Source organism: Taudactylus pleione, unplaced genomic scaffold (genome assembly GCF_031769625.1).
Source record: "Taudactylus pleione unplaced genomic scaffold, aTauple2 ptg000548l, whole genome shotgun sequence".
Taxonomy (NCBI): Eukaryota; Metazoa; Chordata; class Amphibia; order Anura; family Myobatrachidae; genus Taudactylus; species Taudactylus pleione.
The window spans coordinates 1,580,091-1,606,483 of NW_028284950.1; the positions used below are offsets into that span (position 1 = coordinate 1,580,091).

The 26,393-nt window shown below is 41.2% G+C and overlaps 1 protein-coding gene across 1 annotated transcript in view; it reads left to right on the forward strand.

Moving 5' to 3' along the window:
• Positions 1–338: 338 nt before the first annotated feature.
• Positions 339–26,393, forward strand: part of SETD7 (SET domain containing 7, histone lysine methyltransferase) — a 48,125-nt gene continuing 22,070 nt past the window's right edge. Inside the window, exons 1-5 of the mRNA XM_088451451.1 lie at positions 339–542; positions 5,985–6,114; positions 15,930–16,131; positions 17,498–17,687; positions 26,235–26,316. Coding sequence (XP_088307577.1) covers positions 503–542; positions 5,985–6,114; positions 15,930–16,131; positions 17,498–17,687; positions 26,235–26,316 — 644 coding nt within the window. The 5' untranslated portion in view covers positions 339–502. The remainder of the gene's footprint in view (positions 543–5,984; positions 6,115–15,929; positions 16,132–17,497; positions 17,688–26,234; positions 26,317–26,393) is intronic.

The following is a 26,393-nucleotide window of genomic DNA, read 5'->3' on the forward strand; positions in this document are numbered from 1 at the left end:
TGATACATAATTTATGTGGTAAATTATAAAATCTAAAGTACATAGCGACAAAAGCAACAAGTGGATAATTGTTATCTCAGAAACAAAAGTACTCAGCAAAGCTTCCAACTATTATTGGGAATGACATGACATGAGGTGCCCCCCACAAAAAAAAAAAAACCACACACACACTAACCCCTGAGATTCCTGGATGTACCCCCTCTAATTATTACTCATTATATAGCAGTATTCTGGGAAATGATATTATGCTGTTAGCATTGGTCTGGGTGATGTCATGAGAGCTTAGTATGAGAGAGTAGAGGTGCAGCATGGAGCTACACTTTACAGTTGTACTGCAGACAGTGCAGAGACACAGGGGGGAGACCGCCTGCTGCTGCTGTCGTGTCTCTGTAGGGGGAGCCAGTACCCAGCCTCTGGCTCCGGTGGGAGGGGGCGCCTGGGAGCCGCACGTTACTGCTGCTGTTGCTTGTTGTCAGTAGAGGAGGAAGGAAGGAAGCTAGCCATGGACAGTGATGATGAGAACGTGGAGGAGACAGTGGAAGGTGGGTGCTCTGTGTCTGCTACCTCCCTGCATGCTGCTGTGGCTGAGATCCAGCTCTGGAAGGCTGATAACCGCAAGCATGCTAAAAATAGCCTAACCCCAAAAAGGGAAGAAGCAATGCCTTACAGAGGGGGGATGACGGTGCCGTGCTCACAGTAATCCAGCCTTCACATACAGTGCAGACTGCATGCTCTTCACATAGGTCAGCATTTCACTTAATGTGGGGACCTGTCTACTATCTGTGGGACTAGTACTTCTATTTACAGTCAAGGTAGCCATATGGATATATCAGTAATCCCATAGAAAAGGGAGGAGAATGTACATGTGCTCAGCCTCAGAGACACACCAGTAGGGTGAGAGCACGCTTCCCTAGACTGGGATCCAGCAGCCGGTACCTCACTGGTGAACTCATGGATCCACTCCAAGCTGTTAGTGCTGGAGCTGCCCGGCTGGCATGTCGCTGGTATCATAGGAGTGAGCAAATGGGGTATAGACAAGGCATGAGACTGAGCTATGTACATTAGGTATAATAAGCCCCCTTACCTAACATTGACACATTCACTATGCAAGCTGTTCTTACAAACCACTGAAATAAATTAACAACATAACATTTTTCCTTTAATGGCAATCATATATTATTTTGAAAGAAGTTGGTTGCAGAATGATAAGCTGATAGTTGGTTGCAGAATGATAAGCTGTTACACCCCATGTCCCCATCCTGGAACATGCAGAAGATCATTATTAAACTACATTAGATTTCATTAAGTCATCGTGCATCATCAAAAGGTAATGGGTCTAATGACTGGGAGATTACTGACTACATTATTGCCAACATGTTTGTCTTACACAGGAATTATTTACTTTATTACCGTATCTTATTATTTTTCCAATTTTTTTCTTTTCTAACTAGTCATATTTCAGACAGGTATGCAAATCGTTTGCGGTGACGGTAAGAGTAAGTTGGAATAATAAAGATCATCATTGACTTGGAAAGTTTAAGTTGGAATATTCTAAGGAAAATAGTCCCCAATCTATTTGTTGTTTTTTTAATCGAGTCCACATAACCTCCCATCTGTGTATGTCCAACTTTAAAAAAATATATACTAAAAAAAAATGAACATATTGCTCTTATTTTCTTGTGTCAATTCCTGACACACTTGTTGGGAATCACTTATATAAGGGTTCCTTTCACATTCAGCACTTCTCTCCTGTCAGTAAATAAGTATCTGTTTTTGCCTCACTCCAGCTGTCTGTGTGAACAGGCCACATACTGTAGCTGGATCCACAATACAAAAGCAGAGTCAGCAGCTAATTTGTAACAAGGGATATGCTCACAGCCTTGTACAGTTTGTCTATTCAGATCACTACTACAGATACAACAACATAAATGTCCATTCAGAACATACAGTAGGTTCTTTTACATATGGGTCAGACCACTATATGTGAATTAGTTTTTTTTTTAACCAAACACACATACCCATTGTCACCCCCGACCCCCTTCCCTGTGCAATGTCCTGTCTGATATCTCAACGTGGCTGCAGCACAGTTCATATCCAGTCATCACTGGCAGTTTGTGGTGAGGGAGGGGAGTGTCAAATGTTACTATGGGGTGAAGGAAGGGAATGTCTTACAACTCTAGCAAGCGAGGGGAATATGTTGCTCCAGAGGTGAGGGAGGGGAATGGGTAACTACAGGTGGGAGGGAGGGAGGGGAATGTGTTACTACAGGTGTGAGAGAGAGCTTTTATTTCTATACAGATGAGGTAAGGGAATGTTTGTTACAACACGGGCGAGGGAGGGAAATGTTTTACTACAGAGGTGAGGGAGAGGAATGTGTTAGTTAGTACACAGGTGAGGAAAGGTAATGTCTTACTATAGTAGTGATTCATTACTATAGAGGTGAAGGCTGTGTTACTGGAGAGGTGAAATGGAAACAGTAAATATCTAAGGTCTACCCAGGTGAAATCAGGTACATCTGCTAGTATATCTATATCAGAGGAATTCTACAGCACTGTAGTCCAGAATGAGTACATCCACATCTGAGCATGAACTGCGTGTTTAGCATGTGGAAGTAGCAGCAGGGGTGACATATAGAACAGTGGGTCCTGATAAATATGAATCCGTTTTTTTCAGTATAGTGGTCCTTAACTTTTCTGTTTTCCGGTGTAGAATTAATTTAATTGATTTGTGTATGCAATGAGTAATAAAATGTAGTGCTCGGAGCTTTAACATCGCCCAGCCTTCCTTGTTTTGGATTTGCAATGCTGCTATTACTTTGTTACTTGATATAATGTGTGCTGTATTCAGGTAAACATTTTAGCTGATAAGTTTAAATATTGTGTTTTAACCAGGGCATGGCATAACAATTCTTACAGATTATTGATCAGTTATTTGGAAAAACTATGAAAATGAAATTATTGCTGCTATCTGAAAATAATGTTATGCATAATAACAATAATTAAAAAAACAACTCTCTGCACATTTGTTCTTGCTGTCATTGGGGCTGAGACAGGACAACTACTTTGCAGGTAGTGTGGCATAATTTGCATATTTTTGCACTGTGTATTCTAATAAAGCAAACACTCAAAAGTGCAATTTGAGAGTGGGATGCATTAGGCCAGTGGTCTCCAACCTGTAGCTCGCGAGCTACCGGTAGCTCGCGGTCTTAATTTCGCTAGCTCACCTAGCGGCAGTACTGCCTAGTCAACTAGGAGGAAGTGACCTCTGACTTGTGCTCCCCCGTGACATCAGCGCCATGGGTGGAGTCACAGAGAAGCAAGTCAGGTGATTGCAGCAGCCTCTACAGCAATCACCTAATGTGCTTCCCCGTGGTTCCACCCACGGGGACTACGCTATGGTGGAGTGAGTGACTCCCGCCCTGCCCTGCCAGAAAAATCACACAGCAGTCCTGGCTATATCTTTTGCTCCTCTGTTGCACTTACCTCCTTGGAACCAGTAATTAACAGTGAAATGTGCCTGTGCTTACATTTTATTTACAAACTACAACATTATTACTAATAATTAAATGCATTTTTATTTTCTATGAAACTTTTTTTTTTTTCTTCATTAAATTACCTTCAATTGTTCGGTTATTAGCCAGATTTTTTTTTCTACAATTTTAGTAGCTCTTCAGGAGCTTTCATTTTTCTAAAGTAGCTCACAACTCAATTAACGTAGGAGACTACTGCGTTAAGCTTTATGACTGAAGCTGGGATGGGAAGGAGCCTTCTCACGTAGAGTGTAGCAAGGGTGGATTTTTTTAGACAAGCAAGTATGTGCATAAATGTCTGTCAATCTGTCCGTACACTTTAAGACTATCTTTCCAAACATCCAACTAGTTGGCTGGTTGGAATGAAAATCAGGTAATGTATGGGAGCAAGTTACAATTGGCCATTTTCTCCCTAATGTTGGCAATTGGACAAAAATGGCTGTTTCGACAAACTGGTTAAATCAAACAGATTTAACCAATTTGTTTTTATTGAGGAGCTGACACTTCACTGCCTAGGATTTACCCCTCACCCAAAGAGAGTGCAGACAGACATTAATCTTCTTTTCCAGTAGACAGTAGAGATCTGTTACTGTGCTGTCACAGCAGACAGACAAAAGCGATTAAGAAGTTGAGGGATAAAAGAGTTTAGACTGTAAAATATGACTTAATGCAATGGATAGAGAATTAGAGACCATATCATGATTTCACAGTTCAATTTATGTCCACTAATGATGTCAGTCTGACAAGACGGATGAATTTCTGATATGAAATGGATCTCGGTCTCTTCGTATCATTTTACTATTACATGTAAACACTGACATTCAGTTGTTTTTTTTTGGCATTAGTGATCCAAAATCTTATAGTAATGTGACATATGTCACTAGAATGGGCAGCTACCTGCCAAAGCCGGATGAATGAATCCAGAATGGGATCTGTAAAGTACTAAGTGGTATCTTCCCAAATGCACCTAACACAGTGTCTGGATTCTGTTTATGTGATTAAATATGTCCTTTTTGTGCTTTACCTAGTGACTTGCTATGCACGGTATGCTAAGTATGTCAGGTTTTTTGTTTTTCTTTTGGTAACGTTAAACACTAAATTGTCTGCATAAAATATTTGTTGCAATGCAGAGAGTGGATTTAGGCCTTACAGTGGTTTTAAAAGGCTACTCTTATGTAGTGTTTCCTCTAAGATGAGTGAACTTGGAATAAACTAGATAAAACATCGATCTTTTTGCAAACTGCTTCTGTGAAGGGAATCCCTGAGCAGTGCATATTTTGTTCAGATGGACCTTTGTATAAAATTACCTTTTTATATATTTCTTTTTTTCAAATCACTCAGATCTCTCTAGAGCCTCTCTGTCTGATCGTATTTGGCACGGGATGCCAGCGGTCATAATACCAACAGCTGCATCCCGACATTCAGAATCCTGACCCAACTAAGTACCCTAACCCCTCCACCCTAGTGCTTAACCCCTAAACCTGACCATCACCCTAATTCTTACCGCCGGGATTCTGATTGCTGTAGGGACTCCGGCGCCGATATCCTGAGCGCTGGCATCCAGACTACAGGGATAGTAACTATGTCCCATCTGATCTATCCATCTAAAATCCATACATGTAGACAATAATAAATGAGCATATCGCATATAAATCACGAAATACCGGGAATAAAGAATGGAATACACGTCACAAAGACACTCTGAGAGTGGGAGCTCCAATGGTGGTCGATCATCTATGGTGTGCAGTGATAGGATATCAAGGAAACCATCCAACGCATTTTGTATCACACTTTCTCAGGCTTGTAATTCGTGTCCTTTGATAACTATCTCTACCTATCTATTGGAACCGGGTCAGATGACCTGCAAAATCCAACATGTTGGAGAAGCTTGTTTCCCTTATTCAGACCTAAAAATTATCAGAATCTGCGAGTTGGGGATATTTAACATGTTGAATCTCTCTCTCAATCCTGGAGATGTACTAAGATCTGAAAAGTGATAAATTGGAGAGGTATAAACTGCCAGCCACTCAGCTCCTAACTGTCATGTTACAGGCTGTGTTTGAAAAATGACAGGAGCTGATTGGCTGGTAGCTTATCACTCTCCAAGTTATCACTTTCCAAAGCTTAGTACATGTGGTACTACATGTACTATCACATATTGCACATTTTGGCTATAATGTGCTATTAGATACCTCACAGTTAATTAATGCCGGAAGATGCAGCAAGCACACTGGTGACATGAGTCTGCAGATAATGGTTGTTAAGCAGAGAAGAGCCAGGACTTTTGATCTCCCCACTGCTATCTGACACTTTGACAATGACAAGATAGTGGTGATAGATTAGTATGTGCTCAGTCCCAAGTCCAGTAAAATATTTATATGCAGAGCATGGGTGTGAATGGAGTAAACCATAATGAACCACTGGAATTGTGTAATGCCCTTGTTTCTGTACACAGGTAATCTGGATGATGATGGTTTACCCCATGGTTTCTGCACAGTCAGCTATAGCTCTACAGATCGCTTTGAGGGACATTTTGTACATGGTGAGAAGAATGGACGGGGTAGATTCATCTTCTTTGATGGAAGGTAAAGAGCACCCTGGCTATTTGTATTGTGGATTAATACGTTACGTACACGCGAACACACAATGTAATCAATTACTGGGGAAATATTTTTGTTACAGAGAATGGTCTTGTTCAAAACTGCATTATACTACTGAATAGCCTCATCCAAGGTGCTCTGTCCTAAGTTCCCTTATACCCCTTTCAGACAGAAAAGCAAAGTACCGGGTAAATCTCTTTTACCTGGTAATTTGCTGATCAACACGGGTCCTCCTTCTGTCTGAAAGGGTCAACCTGGGTCGAAATTCCCGGGACTTCGACTCTGGTTTTACCAGGGTCGGAGACCTGGCAATTTCGACCCGGGTTGATTCTTTCGGCCGGAAAAAATACCCGTATTGATCAGCAAATTACCACATAGAAATGCTAGACCCGGTAATTTTCTTTTCTGTCTGTAGGGGGGGTTTGGGTGTCAGGCTGGGACCGGTAAAACGACCCGGCACTGAAATGCCGGGTAAAAGCCGGGTTTTAGAGACATTTGCGTGTGAAAGTGGTATTGCTTATCCTAATAAATTTTCCACCATAAACCTTATACTGCGTGAGTTAAAAAGGAGTGGGGGAACATTGACCTTGGATTATCCCAAAACGGTTTTGCAAGTTTCACCCCTCTCGCACCAATAGTTTGCTGTCACACAGTGTTCGAAGAAGTATTTTTTGGGAAACAGAGTTAAAATGTACTTACTATAATTTATGTCTAATTATATTATCAGTCTCGTTATTTAATAGCCAGACCTCATAATATGTTTTATTTGGCAACAAGTATAAGAAACTATTTCAGCTATTTGATGACCGTAGTGTACACAGATGCACGCGCGCTGCTCACAGATAATCAGGAGGAGTACGAGGAGCCGCGGGTGAAAGGATAGGGTTTATTTATAAATATAGTTTAGTATACATTAGGTAAAATGATCCAAATGATCGTGAATACCCTTTTCCAGAAGAACCTAAGACTAGGTACCCATCAGAACGATGTACAAAAGATGCGATGGTCGTTCCAATTTCCCCTCATCTCCAATACAGAGCACACACACTATACAATCCACAAACGCCAGCACGATATATCATGTCGGAGCATTGTATCCAATGACTCTTTTCTCCTGTTCCTGTACACACTATGCAGTCACCATGTAGGTCACTGGCAGTTCAAGTGATGTCTTCAGAAGAAAGATTGGACCAATATATCTTGTGGTCTTCCGGTTGGGCGTACACACTACGCGATGTGCACCACATCGTTCATGACATCCTCCTATCTAACGTGCAGCATATGAGATGTGAAGATGCGATGAATGACGCACATTGAGTGTACACACTGTGATGTGAAAGCATTCCAGATCTGTGGTGTTTTACTAATCTAACTTGCTAATATTTTTTTTAAAATGTCTTTATAAATAATTAGGAGATACAGAATATCTTAAATGAATAAAAATAATCTTCTGTCTCCATATATTATACCCCTTTTACACCAGAGCTAAAACCCTGGTTATTGCAGGGTTAACCCTGGTAGCTCCTTGGTGTAAAAGGGGACAGGGATGCATTTCTGGGTTGATCCAGGTACCCAGGTAACTTGCAGAGTTTAACACAGGAATAACCCGTGAAACCCTGCAGTGTAAACGTCGCGATACGGGTCACGATGACCTGGAGTGCGCCACATCCCGGCTTACAGTGGCACTTGGAGATAACGTCATCTCCAAGCATCCACTTCCATGCCGAATGAGCCGGGTCACTGCAGACCAGGCTCCGGTGTGAATGGCGCCGACTCGGGAACTTCCTGGGTCGGCGCCGGCTAAATTCCGGGTCTGATCCGGTTTGGAACCCTGTTCCAACCTCTGGGTCAGCCCAGAACTTAGGTATAAAAGCAGTATTATTCATCTCCAGTTAACATATGTTATTTTAGACATACCACTATAGCTGCAGACTTAAGGCCCCCATACACTGTGCGAGGCGACAGGGGATCCGTGGTCCGACATATCGGGCGGTTCGCACACAAAGTGCAATCAGGTGGCCGCCCGCCCGATATGCCGACTCCCCCCTGTTTCGTCTGCATAGCAATGAATGGGATCGCACATCGCATCCCCTGATCCTATGGTCCTGCAGAGAGATCAGGGGGTGTGATGTACGACCCCTCGGGAGCGCGCTTGGCCTGATATCGGAGCCATGCACTGTGTGATATAGCAGGTAAATCGCACCAATCAGTCGGATCGCCTGCTATATCGCCCCGTGTATGGGGTCCTTTAGGGAGAAAATGACTAAACTGGCAGATTTACTGTAGGCAAAAGTGCCTCAAAACCACAATTTTTCAAAATCCCTACACTACATATCGCTATCCTGATTTTTTTTCACATGTAAAGAATAGAAAACAGAGGTTTCATCAAGTGGCAGGTCTACAAACCGTTTGAGACATAAACGCCAAACAAAACCGCATACATTTTGAGCCTATCCGGCGAAACAGCAGATGAAGAGGTTAAGATTTTTTAGGAGTGCAATCATTATGTATTGAAATGGCACCTAATATATTCATTAAATAATTATTTCCTCATAAGATAATTATAAATGTTTTTTTTTCCTCTTTTTCAATGCATAATGATTGCACTCATAATAAATGTAATGAACCTTATATGCTGATTGGCTAGATAGCTTTTCAAAGGTTTTGTGGCAAAACAGTGGTTTGTGCATTTTTAATACACAAACTGATTATTAGTAAATCCAGTGGTTTGAAGATCAAAACTGCTGGCGATGTGCAATAGATTCAAACTGCCAACAAACACCCTAAATTTCCCCCTTAATCATGTTAGCTCATTTTACTTATTACAAAATGTAATACATTTAATAGTCATTACAACAAGCTGATGGATAGTTCAGCCATACCCATGTCTCTTACAGGAAATGAATGATAAATATTACAGCAAGAGTGAAGCTAAGGGGGATGGAAGCAGGCGTCACTAATGCTGTCTGTTTTGTATGTCAGTCACAACCACTCTATTTTATGGCGGTCACTGATGCTTTCTGTATTAGATATCGGTCACTGTGATTTTCTTCATTATATGGTGGTCACTGTGTCTTTGCCTCAGGTGACAGAAGCCCGGCCTCACCCCTGTTATTACGGTTTCTGTTTTATTTGGACAGGGGAGGGGTGTAATTTATAAAGTACTAAATTAAAATTATAAAACAAAATAAGTAACTTTAGCAGTGATGTTCTGGAGAATATTTACCATACTCTAAGCAGAAATGGAAACAAACAGTTGATTGTTATCCATCCACTAATTGACACATGCGCAGAACTGGCTAGCCGCCTGCACAGATTCCAGACCATCGGCCCATTGTCCTTTTCCTGCCCTATCCAAGCTGACTCCCTATACAATGTCTCCCTTCTGCTCTTATCTTTGTTGCTCTGGCTGTCACTACTTACCTTTACAGATCCATGCCCCAACCTTGGCATTCCAAATGCACCAGATACATGCAAAAGTGTTCACGAACTGCCGAGAGACAGAGAAGTAAATCACGCTCTAATGCAGACTTTTTCCATATCAAATTTTGCTTTCTACCTACGGTACTGTCCCTTCCCTCTCTATACAATCCAAAATATTCTTCCAGTCCTCCAACCATCATCTCTTCCCCTCTTTAAACTCCTTCCTCTGCTCCCACTCTGCCCCCCCTCCCCTCTTTACTCTCTACCCTGACTTTGCCACCCACTGCACACCTAAAATGGAATCCATATGTCAGGACACCACACCTCACCAGACCCTTAGCACCCCATCCCTTCTTTCCCAGCCTGCCTCTGCCCATCCTCCCCATCCATTTTACCACCTCTGATTCATTTCTCCACAGTATTATTGAGATGAAGTCATGGCCCTAATCCAGTCCTCCTACCTGACCCCATCCCCTCCCGCCTCCTCCGCTTCCACTCTCCTGTTGCCTGTTACCATCTTGGCCACCTCTTCAATCTCTCTCACTTATCAGGCCCCTCTGCATTCAAGCATGCTTTTGTCTCCCCCATTCTTAAAAAACCCACCCTTGATCCTGACACTCTCTCTAACTACCGATCCTTCTCTCGCCTCCAAACTCTGATTTTCTACAACTGCCTTTCTTTCCTCCTTGCTTGACCCAGACCCATTTTAGTATGGATTTCGTTCACTCCACAGAAACTGCCCTTACTAAAGTCAGCAATGATCTTCTTGCAGGCAAATCCAAGGACCACCACTTTCTGCTAATTCTCCTTGACCTCTCTGCTGCTTTTGACACTGTGGACCACCCTCTCTTTCTGCAAATACTGCCCCTGTCATGGCTGTCCTCCTACCTCTCTGACTTTTCTTTCTCCGTCTCCTCCAATCTGCCACATTAATTTTCTCTACCAATAGTGTGTCCCCCATGCAGGGGCGTATCTACCCCTTGGCCAGTATGGGACTCGCCAGGGGCGCCAGCTAGGGAGGGGGCGGTGCCTCCCTTGGCCAGGGGGTTAGTGAACCAGCCAGTTCCCTGTCCAGTGAGGAGAGCGATGGTATGCTGCTGCTGTGAGTGCAGGGACATAGGTGCTCCCTGCCTTTGTCAGCCCCCAGAGCTTGTGCTCCAGGTCACTTGAATGGTGGATCTCAGAGGGGCGGGGCTTATATAAAAGGGGCGGAGTTTCAGGAGGATCTTTGCCGGGCTGTTAGGCATTCAGCAGAACTCTGACTAGGGCAGCCAAGAAGCAAAGGGTAAGAAAATAAAACCACTTATTCCAAAATCCATATTAAAGATGTTTAGTTGCAGATGTTAATTGTACAGTGACCTTTCTGCCATTTTTGCTTCATACCTCGGAGAGCTGCCTGAGGAGCTGGCAGTGTATGTGGTGTAATGGTGACAGAGGTGGTTCATGTTCCTTTGCCAAGTGCTAGTTCCCATTAATGGAAAAATGTCTCATTTGAAAAAATATGCCCATACACATAATTTACATATGCTGGTCATAAACATTTCTGTCCCCACCAATTATACAATAACAAGTACCCCATATACCCACAGTTACCTGCTTCTTGCCCACACCCACAAATCCCCTGACTTCGTGATCCCTCCTCACCATTTGTCCCCGGAAGATGGAACCCCAAACCCTATATCCAATCTGCCCCGATTGGAATGAATTCTTATCGTATGCTATAGTTCATAATGAATACGCATACCTGCTTAGAGACACACATACAACTTTAATACTATCTCTGTTTAGAATATGAAGGGGCGCTAGTCTCTTATTGTGCCACCAAGGTTCCATTCTTGGACCTTTCTTATTCTCCCTGTTGCATTCTCTTTAGCTCCTTTACCCTCCAATATAATCTCTAGGTGGATGACACTCGGATCTACCTCTCCTCCCCTGACATTTCCTCCTCTCTAATCACTCCTATTTCCAACTGTATCTCTTCCTGGATGTCCCAGCACTTTCTTAAATGTTACATGTCTAAGACTGAGCTGATAATTTTCCCACTGTTCTGAATAACCTCACCTCTCACAAGTTCTTTATCTTTTGACATCACCACCGTCTCCTCTAGCCCACAAGTGTGCTGTCTTGGAGTTATCCTTCACTGCTCCCTCTCCTTCAAACCGCACACTCAGTACCTTTCACAGTCCTGCTGTTTCCATCTCAAAAAGATCTCCAGAATGAGATCCCCTAGAGGCAACCTCATCCACCCACTGGTCCTCTCCGGACTGGACTACTGTAACCTCCTCCTATCTGCACTCCAATCCACTCCACTCCAATCTGTCCTCAATGCTGCTGCCCGGCTCCTCTTCCTCTCCAAATGCACTACATCTGTGTCCCCTCTCCTATAAGTCCTACACTGGATCCCATTCCCTTTCAAAACCCAATTAAATCTTATCACACTCACTTACAAAGCCCTCACCCAATCCTCTCCTATTTTCATCTCTCACCTGATCTTCCTTCACACTCCCACCGCCCACTTGCTCCACAAATGAATGCCGCATCTCCTCCAAACTGATTACTCCCTCCCACTCCAAAAGATTTTGCTTGTGCTGCTCCTTACCTCTGGAACTCTCCCTCTCCACCTCTCTACAAGACCTCAAATAGGCTCTCAAGACCCGCTTCTTTATGAAAGCCTTCCAGCTCTCAACCTAACCCACTGCTCCTTGCTCGCTGTCTCACCCCTCTGTGTCACCCCTGTCTGTTTGCCCCTCCCCTTTAGCTACATGTATATTGCGCACTTTGGTGTACGACGGCACCATGTGTCATTACATGCTGCATGTAACTGCATGTCTTCATTCATTGCAGCGTCCCATCTGCTCTGCAGCACAACAGATGGGATGATGCAACGAATGACCATTATGAACGCGCAAACGAGCGTGCACACTATATGATGTGTACGATAAATTGTTCTGATCCGTGTCGGAACGATATATTGTACATTATATACCCAGCCAAGTAACTTCTGTCTTGTTTTATTCATACTGCTTGTATATGTACTTTAAGGCGCTGCGGATCCCTTGTGGCACCACATAAGTAAAGGATAATAGTAATAAGCTAGAAAATGCTAGGTAGGTATTCAAACATTTTCTTGTCTTTTAATAACACATGCAATATATTCTACACAATGTTTCTTTTCATGCTACGATCTGATGAAGGCAAAGCATTGGCAAGTAGACAGTGACACTTCTGACTGGTAAAATTGGATGTACAAGTATGTTTTGTGCACGGAACATTGATGATAATTATATTCATTGAGTGTGTTTCTCTGAGCAGTTTGTAGCTCTCTGGCCTGCTGCCTGTGCAGCTGAGAGTTGTGAAAGGCCAACTTTGTGTAGATGAAAGTCTCCAGAATGTTATCACCATGAAGAATACATTATGATTTATTAGAAACCTACACTGAGAAAGAGGAAAGAATGGGACTCAGGAGTTCTTTATGTGGATGCAGTCTGTGCGAGGGAACGTGACACTACTGCTCTGTGATGTAGAGTATCACTGTGCTGCTAGCTCTGCAGTATGAACAGAATCGAGGGGTAGGAAAACAAATCCTGTACTTTTTGTGCTTTGGTGACACCATCATTTTCACTAGCCGACTATTACATATTGCTGAGTAGACAGACCAAGAGTTAGGAGGCATCACAGTTTTCTTAGGGGTACCTAGCTTTGGCCAGACTGGGCAACCTTATACAGTATGCAGCTTAGCTTGAGCATTGTTGTTCCAAAAATATTCTTTACCTTTTGCTCACTGAAATCCACTCATGAAGAGGTTAATGCTTCACTTCAGTACAATGCAAGATCAACAATAAACCCGATTCATGTTTTACTCTGCAATTACTGACAACAGAAACTGATTACAGTGATATCTGTGCCTATCACAGTGGTATACACTAAAGTGCCACAAAGTCATGGGATAGATGCGTAGTATTGTGTAGGACCCCTTCTAGAATAGTCAGGATGATTGGAGTTTGTTTCCCAGTGAAAAATATTTTTCTTATGAAATGTGAAACTATTACAATGTTTTAGAAAACTTGGGTATAGATTTCTTTTGAGATTGATTTGCTTTATGTAGTTCATTCAGCTAGGTTAATGTCACCTTGGTAACTGAGGATTTTAAAGTGGAAATTAAAATTGCGGAGGAGTAAAACCAGCCTGTGTGAAAATGGACTTCAGGCATTTAGTCCCATCTGATATAAAGGATAGGTTTGAATGATCTTAGCAGATATCCAGGAGAAGGTAACGTGACATTGTTTATTGGGTGTCCTCGGTTAACACTGTATTGGGTGTCCTTGGTTAACACTGTCTTCTCTGCGTATTACATGAAGAGGGCCATATGTTACAAGTAGACAGCCAAATGCAATTACAATAATACAATACAGTTAATAGAGAGTGTAACGGATCATAGGAGCCACATGAGTTATGACCTTATTTATAATACTGTAATATTAGGCCTGTTATATACCCTGGCTTTCCCTACGCAGTCCACTTTCATTCATCCGAAAATAATTTTCACAATACTTGTTACCCATAGTTTAAATGTGGTTCTTAGAATTATTTTATCTTAGCTGGGTCCTATAGGTAATTGTGAGAAGCCCTGTAAAATCCTTAAATCACATGGGTGTAATGGTTTATAATCTAATAATTGTGAGATCCCTGTATACAATGATGTTAGATGAGTTTATTCTAAAAACCATGTGTCATTGTTCTTCAGCAAGTAGATGTTTAATTCTGATTTTTGATTGCCCATTTTGAGGAACAAGTCATGACCAAACCAGCATTAGTTATTGTTGATGCAGAACAGAAGCTTGAAGGACAGATTCTAATACTAACAGCATCTTAAAAACTTTTCATGCTTTGTTAAAATAAAGTAAAATAAAGGTGAAACAGAACACCAATGAGGGCGCAGGTACAAAATACAAATCTACAAATCTCTTAATGGACATTTCGCAAAAAAAAAAAACTCCCTTATAAATAGAAACGTTAATGGTATTCATAAGTAACAGACCATAATGTCAATATGTAATGTCTCAGTATTTAAATCTTTAAATCAATACCTCTGTTGAACAATACCCATTAGTTAAATTTAATAATCGCTGAATGGATTGATATAGCTGAAAGTCAGTGACTTGAAGGCTGACAATTGTGCACTGTCAGGTTTTCTTCTAGCTTTCTTTGAGAGACACTTTTGTTGGTACAGCTGATTGTGATTATTAGAAGTACATTTCCGCCATAACAATTGTCAAGGTTGCAAAGAGAGTCATTGTACAGGTAAAGGATTTGCAGGGGAGAGCACAGATTCATTTTCAATGTAACAATACTGTGCTATACTCAACCCTGCTAGTCACAATCATCCTTAGTCACAATCACCCCTAGCTTGTATACACTAAGGATGATTGTGACTAGCAGGGTTGAGTATAGCACAGTATTGTTACATTGAAAATGAATCTGTGCTCTCCCCTGCAAATCCTTTACCTGTACAATGACTTTCTTTGCAACCTTGACTATTGTTATGGTCAAGGTTGCAAGCCATGATGAACGCTTTTGGCCTAGCCAGTTTTTTGTGTTAAAATCTAAAGAGAAGTATATTAAGAGAATGTGTCATTGTCAAGTAATAATTACGATTGACTAATTTTCAACTGGGGGGATGAATCAAGCCTTGGAGACGATAAGGTACCAACCAATCCGCTTCTGTCATTTTATAGGCTGTGATATAATAAAATAACAGAAGCTGATTGGTTGGTACCTTTTTATCTCCAAGCTTGCAGTAATGTGCGGTGAGGAGACACAGAGCCATTCTTGTCATACTTAGGTATACTTCAGAGTTTTGATTATAAAAATACGATTTTTTTTTTTAAATATTAGAAATATCTTCTTTGTAATATTCTAATCAATTTTATAGTCAAAACTCTGGAGTAAAAAGTGTATGGCAGGTGAGGCACTGCCTCCCCTGTCTACGTTTTCCGCACATCCCTGATCAAACACACCAAATTTCCAGCACTATGTACTGCTGCAGCTTTGTATAATGCCCGCATGAACCCTCAGGTTCATATATGTATCTATAAGTCTGGCTCTGATACTAGTCAGTGCCTCCCAAGCCATTTACCTCACCACACGTCACTGCAAGTTTGAAACATCTCCCCCTGTGTTTCCAATGCAGTACAAGCAATTCACTACAGGCATTTGTTAATACACCTAGGAATGTGTAGTGCCTTGTTTAATTTATGACAAAAAGTCAGTGTTTACAATATTGCTGAGCATTTTGAGCAAAATGCAGCATACAGTACTGTGTATCTATACTCTGTATATACCTAGACATGTGGTTTTTTTTTATTATTTTTTTTCAGTAATTTGGAAGGCTTTTATGTAGATGATGCCTTGCAGGGAAAAGGCGTGTACACTTATGAGGATGGGGGTTCCCTGCATGGAATATATGTGGATGGAGAGCTGAACGGACCGGCACAAGAGTTTGACTCAGATAAACGGCTGATATTTAAAGGTCAATATAAAGACAACATTCGACATGGAGTCTGCTGGATTTACTATCCAGTAAGTGTAGCAGTTATTTCAAATGTTTATTCACATTATTTTATTTCCATGTGTATGTGAGTGTATATAAATTTAAAATCTTCGCATATAAAATCTTGTAGTAGTAGTATCTAGCAAAATGGAGTATGAGGTATTCCTTCATAATTTGATCAAGACATTTATATTTGCACTTAACAATCCACATCAGTGTTGTTTATAAATCCTACACAAATATCTCTGCGTTGTAACAAACGGCTGCTCTGTAAACCGCACCCAGTTGATCATTTAACAGGCGGCGAGGACAGCAGCTAGGACAACATTACACAATATTTTGAAATTAATTACAAATCGCCAATGCTCCGTTAATCCACCCAAAAATCGTGTGGCGCCCGGAAAAGTCAAGTTTCCCGCACCGCCCGGGTCCGCCCACGGCCCTCCTCCAATCCACTCGCACATCCCCACCCCCCGAACACTCCTGCGGCTGCCCACTTACAGAGTACAATGTACAGCGGGGGGTGGGGCCATGATGGTGTGATTGTGCCACCACGCCCCCTCGCTACCGACCGGGCTGCCCCCTCCCAGGGAGCATGAAAGTCGGTAAGTATGAGTTAATCCCATACATTCCAGGGTATTAGCGGCATTGTAATATAAATGCCTTATATGTATTGAAACAAAAGTCAGTTGTCTGCTCATTCTTACCAAATATTGTTTAACTCTGTAAGTTTACTTACCACTTTGCTTTCCATTGTGCACGTATGCTTACCAGTTGCATTTTGTCTGCACACAAGGTATTTAGCGGTCATAGGTGATTCCCATTGTCCGTGTAAACCCATCAAGTGTGCATCTTTATGAATGAAATTGGCCAGAGAGGGCGCTGTTACACTGGAATGATTTTTCATTGTAACTCTGACAGCATAATGCTAGTAATTATGTCCAAGAGAGAAGTTTTGATGGACAAAATTGACCCCTTTGTATCACAGTTTGGTTTATGCCGCTGGGTGGATATCTTGTCATGGTTAATGTACTAGAATTTAGACTATATTGCAGCTTTACTAATATATTACTGAGTATGAATTACTTGAATACGTCTCAGTGTATTTGGCATTTTCATCACATCACATGTTTCTTACAGCAGAGTACATAAATTCTGTGGCATATTAGATAAGAGAAGGTGGTATTAGGAAGAGTCTACATGTAGCCTGATATTACAACTACAGATTACAGGACTGCTTTTGTCATTGATGAGAAGGTCTATACGTAGGTTGCAGGATTGGTTTAAGAACGGGTTATCAAAAAGTGACTATCCCCTTCTAATGACATATGAAGCAGATAAAGCTACGTCATGGTTACTTTGACACAAGCAGGTGTTGGTTGCATTCTCTTGCAGGATGGAGGCAGCCTTGTGGGAGGAGTGAATGAAGATGGGGAGATGACTGGGGATAAGATTGCTTATGTGTACCCAGATGGAACAACTGCACTTTATGGGAAGTTTATTGATGGAGAAATGCTGGAAGGAAAGCTGGCCACTCTCACATCTGTGGAGGAAGGAAAGCCATACTTTGAGATGGTCCATGGCAGTAAGTGTAGAACCGTTAAAGACAAAAATGGTAACGCCTGTGCTCCAATAATGGGGTACAGCTAAATTTATAAGTGGAGTGGAGATCACCCACCACTGGATAACAATATAACTACAAGACAAATCAGAGCTCCCCTATTTATGGTATATTAAACAAAGAAGTGAATGTTTTTAACAGTCTCTCGATGTAGAGTGTGTGAAAAATGTTCCCAAGATATGATTCTAAGGGGCTTCTTCTCAGTGTTCACCCCGGAAAGATGGAAATGTTCCCTTCTAAATATTTATAAATGAAATATGGTGTAAGATGGAAATGTTCCCTTATAAATATTTATAAATGAAATATGGTGTATCATGTATTCGTACTTACACATAAGGATGAAGCAGCTTTTCCATCACTCAATGGAATTCATGGATGAGGTGTTTGGATCTTCAATACCTCCAAATCAAATCATAAAACTGCTCCTCATAATGTAAAACTGTACAACCACCATATGTGAAGTTACTGCGTACCGCAATAGGACTTAGATGAGACACATTTCAGGGCATGAAAGCTCATTTCCCGGGTAAATTCTCCCAAGTCCTAGAAGTCCTTTATTGGATTCTATGTGGCAGTTTTTCTCTCTTTTTTTTTTTTTTTTTTTTCTTTTTTTGCCACCAACGCATTTCAATATGAGTCTTTTTCAAGCGTGTATAGGTGGAGTCCCTAACCCAAATTAAACAGTAAATTCATGACTCCCCCCCCCAAATTAGGGGTGTGTCCATTGTCCAAGAATGGTGTTTGCGTTCTACCTGTGGAACACATGCTGCTTCCGCCAGAAGAACCATGTCTTCCGGTTCCGAAAGGTGCGACCACTCACATTTGAGATGCACCTTAGTATACTGGTGCTCCTGTTTCTACTACACATGTACCTACCGGATGATGCCGGTGCATACGGGAGCAGCAAGAAAGTCAGCGGGTCTGTGCAGAAATACACTTAAGGATGCGATTTTTCATTCCACTAGATATTAGTCTAATTGTAACTCATAAGGTAGTGAGTACATTTGAGCATTAAAAAAAACATTAAATCAACACAGTGTAAAACTACAGTATCATGAAATACTGTGTTTTAATAAAAAAGCATTACAATATCTTAGGTGCCCATACATTGTGCAATTTTTTTTAATCTATTTTTTTACACGATTTGGCTGTTTTTGATCGATCGTAACAAAAATCGTGTAAAAAGTGCAGTTTTCCTGGATGATGCCGATGTGCGTCGTGTATCGCCATCGTTGATCAACTGAACCTGCAGAAAGATTTCGACCTATTGTGTACGATGTGACACACATCGTTTGCTTTTTTGCTTGAAGAACAATCTGATGTACGATGTGTTGACAAGTCCCTGGCCACTCCCCTCCTCCATTTTGTGACAGACGACTTTGGAGAAGAGACCAGCAGGCAGCAGCGTGGAGATAGTTTGTCTGGAGGAGTTTTTCATATTGTAAAGTGAGTATATACATCGCCTGTAGTATTCTACTACAACACCATTGTACACCCTGCCCCACCAATGTGTATTAACCCCTGCCCCACCAATGCCACCAACGTATTGGCCTATCAATGGTTAATATCCACAGCACCCGCAATGTACCCACTGCTCCAGCCAATGTTATGACAGTGTGGCACAATGCAAGTTTTTTCAAATATAACGGCCACTCACTGGTGCAGATAAATGTACTATAAAAATTAGGGATGTGCAGGCTCGGATAGGTTCGAGTTTGCACGTGGAGTTCGGATTTTTCCCTCCAAAAAAACGGAACTCAGAACGAGGCAAAACGTCATCTTACATGGACGAACATCATCATTCCTGGTCTTTTGTCCAGGAATGATGATGTTCGTCCATGTAAGATGACGTTTTGCCTCGTTCTGAGTTCCGTTTTTTTGGAGGGAAAAATCCGAACTCCACGTGCAAACTCGAACCTATCCGAGCCTGCACATCCCTAATAAAAATACACTGACCGTTTTAAAAATATATTTTCAACACATTAAAAACATATAAACTATTTAAAATAATCCAACAGGTAAAACATTCAAACTATGTCTTAATACAGTCTTTGTTCTGTTTTCAACAGAAATGACCAGTGCAAAAGAGCGCCAGTTTGTCACTGGCTTTCTGGAGCGTTATCGCGCCCACGAATATCTATGGAAAATGAAATCCAAAGCATACAGAAATAAAGAGAAGAAAGCTGCTGCCATTGATGCCCTGATCACGTTTAGCTTGCCCTTCCACGACAAGGCTTGTCCGAAGTGGTTTAAGAGAAAGATTCAAAACTTGCGTACCGTGTACGTCAAGGAGTGCAAAAAGCAGCAGGTGTCATGGGCATCAGGAGTGGGGCAGATGATGTATATACCAGTACCATGTGGTGCTTCCACCTCCTCAAGTTCATACACGAGCAGGAACCGCATAGAGCTTCCCAAACGCTCTTGGTGGAGAGTGTCTCCGAGGAGCAGGAAGAGGACAACCCAGAAACTGATTAATCGTCCTCTTTGGATGTGGTAAGTACAGACACAGGGCCTGATTCAGACTTGGGAATAGAGAGAGAGATCTCTCTCAACTGATCTTGGTGAAACCATGCTGCACTGCAGGTGGGGCAGATTTAAAATGTGCAGAGAGATTTAGATTTCTGAGGAGTGTTTCCAAACTGACATCTAAATTGTAGAATAATAATAAAGCTGTGCAGTATTTGTGGGCTACATGCAAAAGCAGCCAGTATTTACCCCACATGTAAAAAAATGTATGTATTTCCACCCCTTGCATTGCAAAGTGGTTTGTTCAGGTTCACAGTTGAGAGCAATATATCTCTCTATTCCCAAGTCTGAATCAGGCCCATAGTGCATACACACCATGCCAAATGTTTTTTTAAAAGTTCAATAGTTCACAATTGTCCATATGACATTAACGGATACTGGCCTCCTGTCATGGTACTGCCCACACTCCATTAAAGTAGGTCAGGTATTCCTCCCTGACCTGTTTAGTCCCAGTTGACTCCAAAATTGCATGTGTGGACACGGAGGGCATTTGCACAGCCTCCTGTGAATGATCTGCCATAGCTGAGTCTAATGTCCTCTGTTTTTTGCTAAGGAAATTGTGGAGGGCACAGCAGGCCAAGACGACAGAATCTATTTTGTCCACATGAAGATTGATAGCCGTATGGAAAATTCTGAACCGTTTGCTGAGAATGCCAAAGGCGTTTTCGACTATCCACCGTGCCCTGGATAGCCGGTAGTTAAAGATGCACTTTTCTTTCGTCAGGCCTCTTTGCACATACGGCTTCAGCAAGTGTTCATGGAGCAAACTCTTCGTCAGTAACAAAAACATAGTTAAGGGCCGGGCTTCGTTGCCGCTGTTGTTGGAAAATTCGGACGGTTGGTGTTAAGTCTCTTATAGAAGAGGGTTTGTATAAATGACCCTCCATCAGAAGCACAGCCATTTTGCCCACATCAACAAAAATAAACTCGTAATTGACATTCACCACTGCCATGAGTACTATACTAAAAAAAAAATCTTATAATTATAATAAAAGGATCAGCTGTGGGTAGGTGGTGTAATGCAGATATGTTTTCAATCAATCGCTCCACCGCAGTTGGGAAAATTCCATCTACGATTAAAATCCTCTGCAATGATTTGCCACTCCTCCACCGTTGTTGGGAAATAGAATAAAGAAATAAAAATCTACATTTTAGAAAATATGATATTAACATTGTCTCTCTCTCCTCCAACAGTCTACACCTGACCTCGACCTCAGCTGTAGCCAGCAAATGCCCCATAGATGAGAGAGCGAGGCCGAATTCACTCAGTCTGCTTCAAAGCACAGAACGGTATGAGCGAAAGACCCAGGCGCAGCCAGATGCGCTCTTGAAACAAATGGAGCAGGCCCTACAAAAACCCCTGGACATGTTCGACAACCTGGGAATACATGTTACAAGCAGTTTGTGAGCTATGGAGGAACAACAACAGATCCATGCAGAGAAGATCATTTATGATTCGGTTATCCAGGGAAAATGAAAGCAGCCGGGCAGTATAACAAGGCTGACCGACGATCCTCTGCCCCTGACAATGGGGCAGCCACTTCATACTTATGGGTCCTCCACATCCCATGCCTACCTGCCACCTAGCTACCAGGCCACACCACTAATGGGTCCAACCCTACACCCCATCCTTACCCTACTCCCCAACCACTCCACATCCTCCTATGTTTTCTACAGAACCATGTTGGCGGGGGACGAGAAGCCACCACAATTTTTTCATTTATACATTTAAAGTAATTTAACCATTACAGTTTTTAAATATCAACAAGTTGTATCTCTCCCATTAGCTACTGTATGGTATACCTTTGTGTAAGGACAGATAAAGGAATGCCGGGGCCTCAATCTGGACTTGCGCCATGTGTTTCTTGGCCTATTGAATCCACCTTCTGACACACCGTATACCATATAGCTGGCTAGTTATTGGGAGAGAGAAAACTTGTTGATAATGCAGTTTTTATACATTTAAAACCATGTTGGTGTAGTTAAACATTAAAAAGCAGCCATGTGGTTTGCTTTTAAGTACAATTATCCAGGAATAAAGGTTGCTAAGTTTATCAATATATACAGCCATGTTGGTTAATTTTTTTTACCACACTTTCATTAAATAAAATAAAAAAATTATTTTGCCAGAAAAACATGTGTAGTGTTTTTACTCACCTTCAAGTAGTGGAACTTCAGGACAATCACAATTGCTTGACAGGTGTCTGGGATGATGCGCCCCAAAGTCTGGGGTGAAATGAGGGGCCCAAACTTCAGGTCTTAAAAGGACCTTCCTGTAACGAGGTACCTCAGGGTAGTCACCAACCTCTCCTCAGCTGCGATGGCCCTCCTCATATTGGGGTCCTGCCTCCGCATATAGGGGGTCACCAGAAGCAGCAACTCCTGGAAGGTGGCATCATCCATACGCAGGTAGTTGTGATAATCGTCTGGGTTGTTCTCCCTTATCTCCATCAGTCAGCAGGGGCATATGGGAGCGAGTCTCATCAGCCACTCTTTGGTCCATCTGGACCACATCCTCCTCCTCCTCTCCTCAGCTCCATCACCTTTTTAGCTTCAGATAGCCATAGGTTAGCAGAAGCTTATAGTGATAGGAATCCATCACTACAGAATAGAATGCGGAAAAACCCACTTTGTTGAGCCAGGCACAAAAGCAATGTACAGCGTTCAGCAAGTATAACACCCAAGCTTCACTAGTCACAGAGCAGAGTATGCACAGACCTAAAGTGGGGGCTGCCTTTTATACCCCCTAGATAAGCGCTCCCCATTGACATTCCAGCAGATGCATTGTGAGGTTGTTTGCTGCAAACAATATATCGTTAACGGTTTGCAATCGTAAACGACACATCTATATCGTTTGTACAATTGTTCCATTTGTTGGTGCAAATCGTAACGAATTTCAAGGGAAATTGTAAATGAGATCAGAAAGTTTATAAATCGCACCGTGTATGGGCACCTTTATAAAAATAAAACTCATAAAATACATATAATTACATTTATTTGTGAAACCAGTAGACAAATAAATACTGTATGTAAAATAAAAATGGGCTAGCAAACAATAGTCTACACTGGTGCAATTGTATACTGAAATACATTTATCAAAAATATAATTTTATGGGAAGCTTTATTTCTTATAGTTGGAGAGTGATTATGGGATTTGGAGTGGTGGGGGTAAACCCATTACAAGAACCACTTTATCTCTAAATCCCTATTTAAAACCATAAGCTCCAATGTTTTCACTTCATATACGAGTCTCATTTCTGCTTTGGCTAGACATTCCTCAGTACCTTTTTAAGTCTGCAATTCCCTTCTGTTTTTTTTTTTTTTTGTTGTTTTTTAAAAAATACAGGAAACTTGTAATGAAAATACATCTGTACATATGGATGGGAAATATTTATTTTGTAGATGTTTGATTCTTGGGCAATGGACACACCCCTAATTGGGGCGTGTCATGAGTTTACAGTTATATAAGTTGTGTTAGGTACACCACCTGTACATACCTTGAAAAAGACTCCTGTCGAAACGCATCGTTGGTAAAAAAGGAACATTGCTGCCATATAGAATCTGGTAAAGGACATCTAGGACTTGGGAGAATTTATCCAGGATTTAACATCATCTTCTATGCTCTGAAATGTGCCTCACATAAGGCCTATTGCAGTAAGCAGTAACCTTCACTTGTGGTGGTTTATATTGTATTTTAATAAATTGTACAGCTTTACACTATGAGGAGCAGTTTTATGTAGGGATGTGCAGGCTCGGTTCTACTCTGTTCCGTTCGTTTTTTTTTACCGAATATTATTGGCTATCCAAAACTCGTGACAGCTGATACCCAATAAGATTCGGTAAAAAAACCCGAACGGAACCGAGTAGAACCGAGCCTGCACATCCCTAGTTTTATGATTTGATTTGAAGGTATCGAGGATCCAACACCTCATCCATGACTTCCATTGAGAAGTGGACAAGCTGATTCTCCCTTACCTGTGTTTCTACACTGAGGAGCTATTTTATGATTTGATTTGGAAGTATTCAGGTTACAAATGGAATACATACGCAATCCCGGCAGTGTAATTCCGACGGTGGAAATGCCCCATTGTTGGAAAAGTACTTTTATTATTGAGTGCGTTACTGTAGGATTATTGCAGGGTTATACTTTATACAATAATAATCACGAAACAATATATCTGTTTTTGCAAAACTTAAAGAATAGAGTTTCATCTGCTGGTAATAATGTTACTATCTACTATACACATGCTTTATTTTTTTTCTGTCAATCCAGCACTGTACTTAAATTGGGAATTCAAGACTGTATGGATAATGTTAAACATTGGATTATATTAACAATAACTATAGCAGGGAACAAAGGTTCAAAATATGAAAATGGATTTGAATCACAGTTTCTGTCTCATATCCATGTGTTGCACTATGAGTTGCCACATACAGGTTGAGTCTCCCATATCCAAATATTCCGAAATACGGAATTTTTTTTGGTATGACTCAGATTATGAAACCTTTTATTTTTGATTGGTTCAATGTACACAAACTTTGTCTAAGGCACAAATTATAAAAGATATTGTATAAAATTACCTTCAGGCTCTGTGTGTAAGATGTATATGAAACATAAATGAATTTCATGTATGTACACAAACTTTGTTTGAGCCACAAAATTATTGAAAATATTGTATAAAATGACCTGCAGGCTGTATGTATAAGGTGTATATAACACACAAATGCATTCTGTGTGTATATTAGGGTCCTATTCCCAAGATATTTCATTATGGTATGCAATTATTCCAAACTATGGAATATTCCATTATTCAAAATACCCCTGGTCCCAAGCATTTTGGATATGGGAGATTCAACCTGTATCTGAAAAATATATCTGTGCATCTGGCTGTGTGGACAGGCGAACCAGCCCTGGAAAATCATTCTGCTCCAACTGTGATCCTGCTGGCAGTGCACATTGGGGAAAGAGTGAACACATTGTTTCAATGTCCAGCTTAATACCACTTTAGGATCATCCCCTTCATAGACCACTGCTCATTCCAACCTCATGTATTGTGTAAATTAGACAGAAGAGAGAGGCTGTCATCTTTATTTATGTTTTTATCTGTGTCCCCTCTTCCCAAATTAATGTGCCTGGGTGGTTTATAAAAAAGAAAAAAGCCACCCCTTTGTATGTATAGCATAACAGCTGCTGAGTACCTAATAATGCTGTCCATTTACACTAATACAGGTCTGTGGTCACCCGCTAACTATTGAGCACCCTATTACATTCTTTCCTCTCCTCAATCTCATTTATAGAACTTTTATGAAAAAGACACACACGCACAATTATTACCTAGAGTATTGAGTAATGAAACACCAGCATCAGTTTTATTTAACAGTTAAATATGTCATTATCAGGGCTTTCCTTTAAAGTGTCTAAAACCTGTAACATGTTATTTAATTAAGTCTGGCATTGAGGAAGTGTGTAGGCTAGACACGTTTTTCTGTAACACTCAGGGCATGCTACAAGCAAAATTATGGGGTTGTGTCTGCTACCTTTCTGCTTTCAAATGTTTATGTTCTTAGTCCACCTCCAGTGACATCACACATTTACCGCAATTGTAAAGCGCACACAAAAAACAGAATATGCTGGCGATATGTGAATAAATGTTAGTAAATAAGGAATGTTAATAAATATCTCTCCGTTACTCCATGCCTGCAAGCTATTCTTTTGTGAGAGGATTAGATTAAAGCCACACTATAAAACTGACAGGAAAAGTCAAGGAAGAGATAAAGGGATTATGGGTAAGAACAGACAATTACTGACTACAGTACTGAATGGTGAGCTCTGCAAACTGATTTACTTGCACCAACATAGACCTTCGAGTCATAAAAAAAATACAATTTAGGGTCATATTTTCTTTAACATATTATCTTTTATTTGTAGCATTTAATGAACACATTTACAAATCTGTATACAAATGTTGTTATTTTCTTTTGTAGGTAAAAATTATACGTTTGATAGATCTACTTCGTTCTGTATTTCTACGAGTCCGATGCATCCTGACCCCTATGAGGCAGAAAAGTGAGTTTATTAGTCTGTAAAAAAAAAAAAAATTCAAATTAGTAATACATGAAAAACTCCAGCTCCCGGTGTGAGTA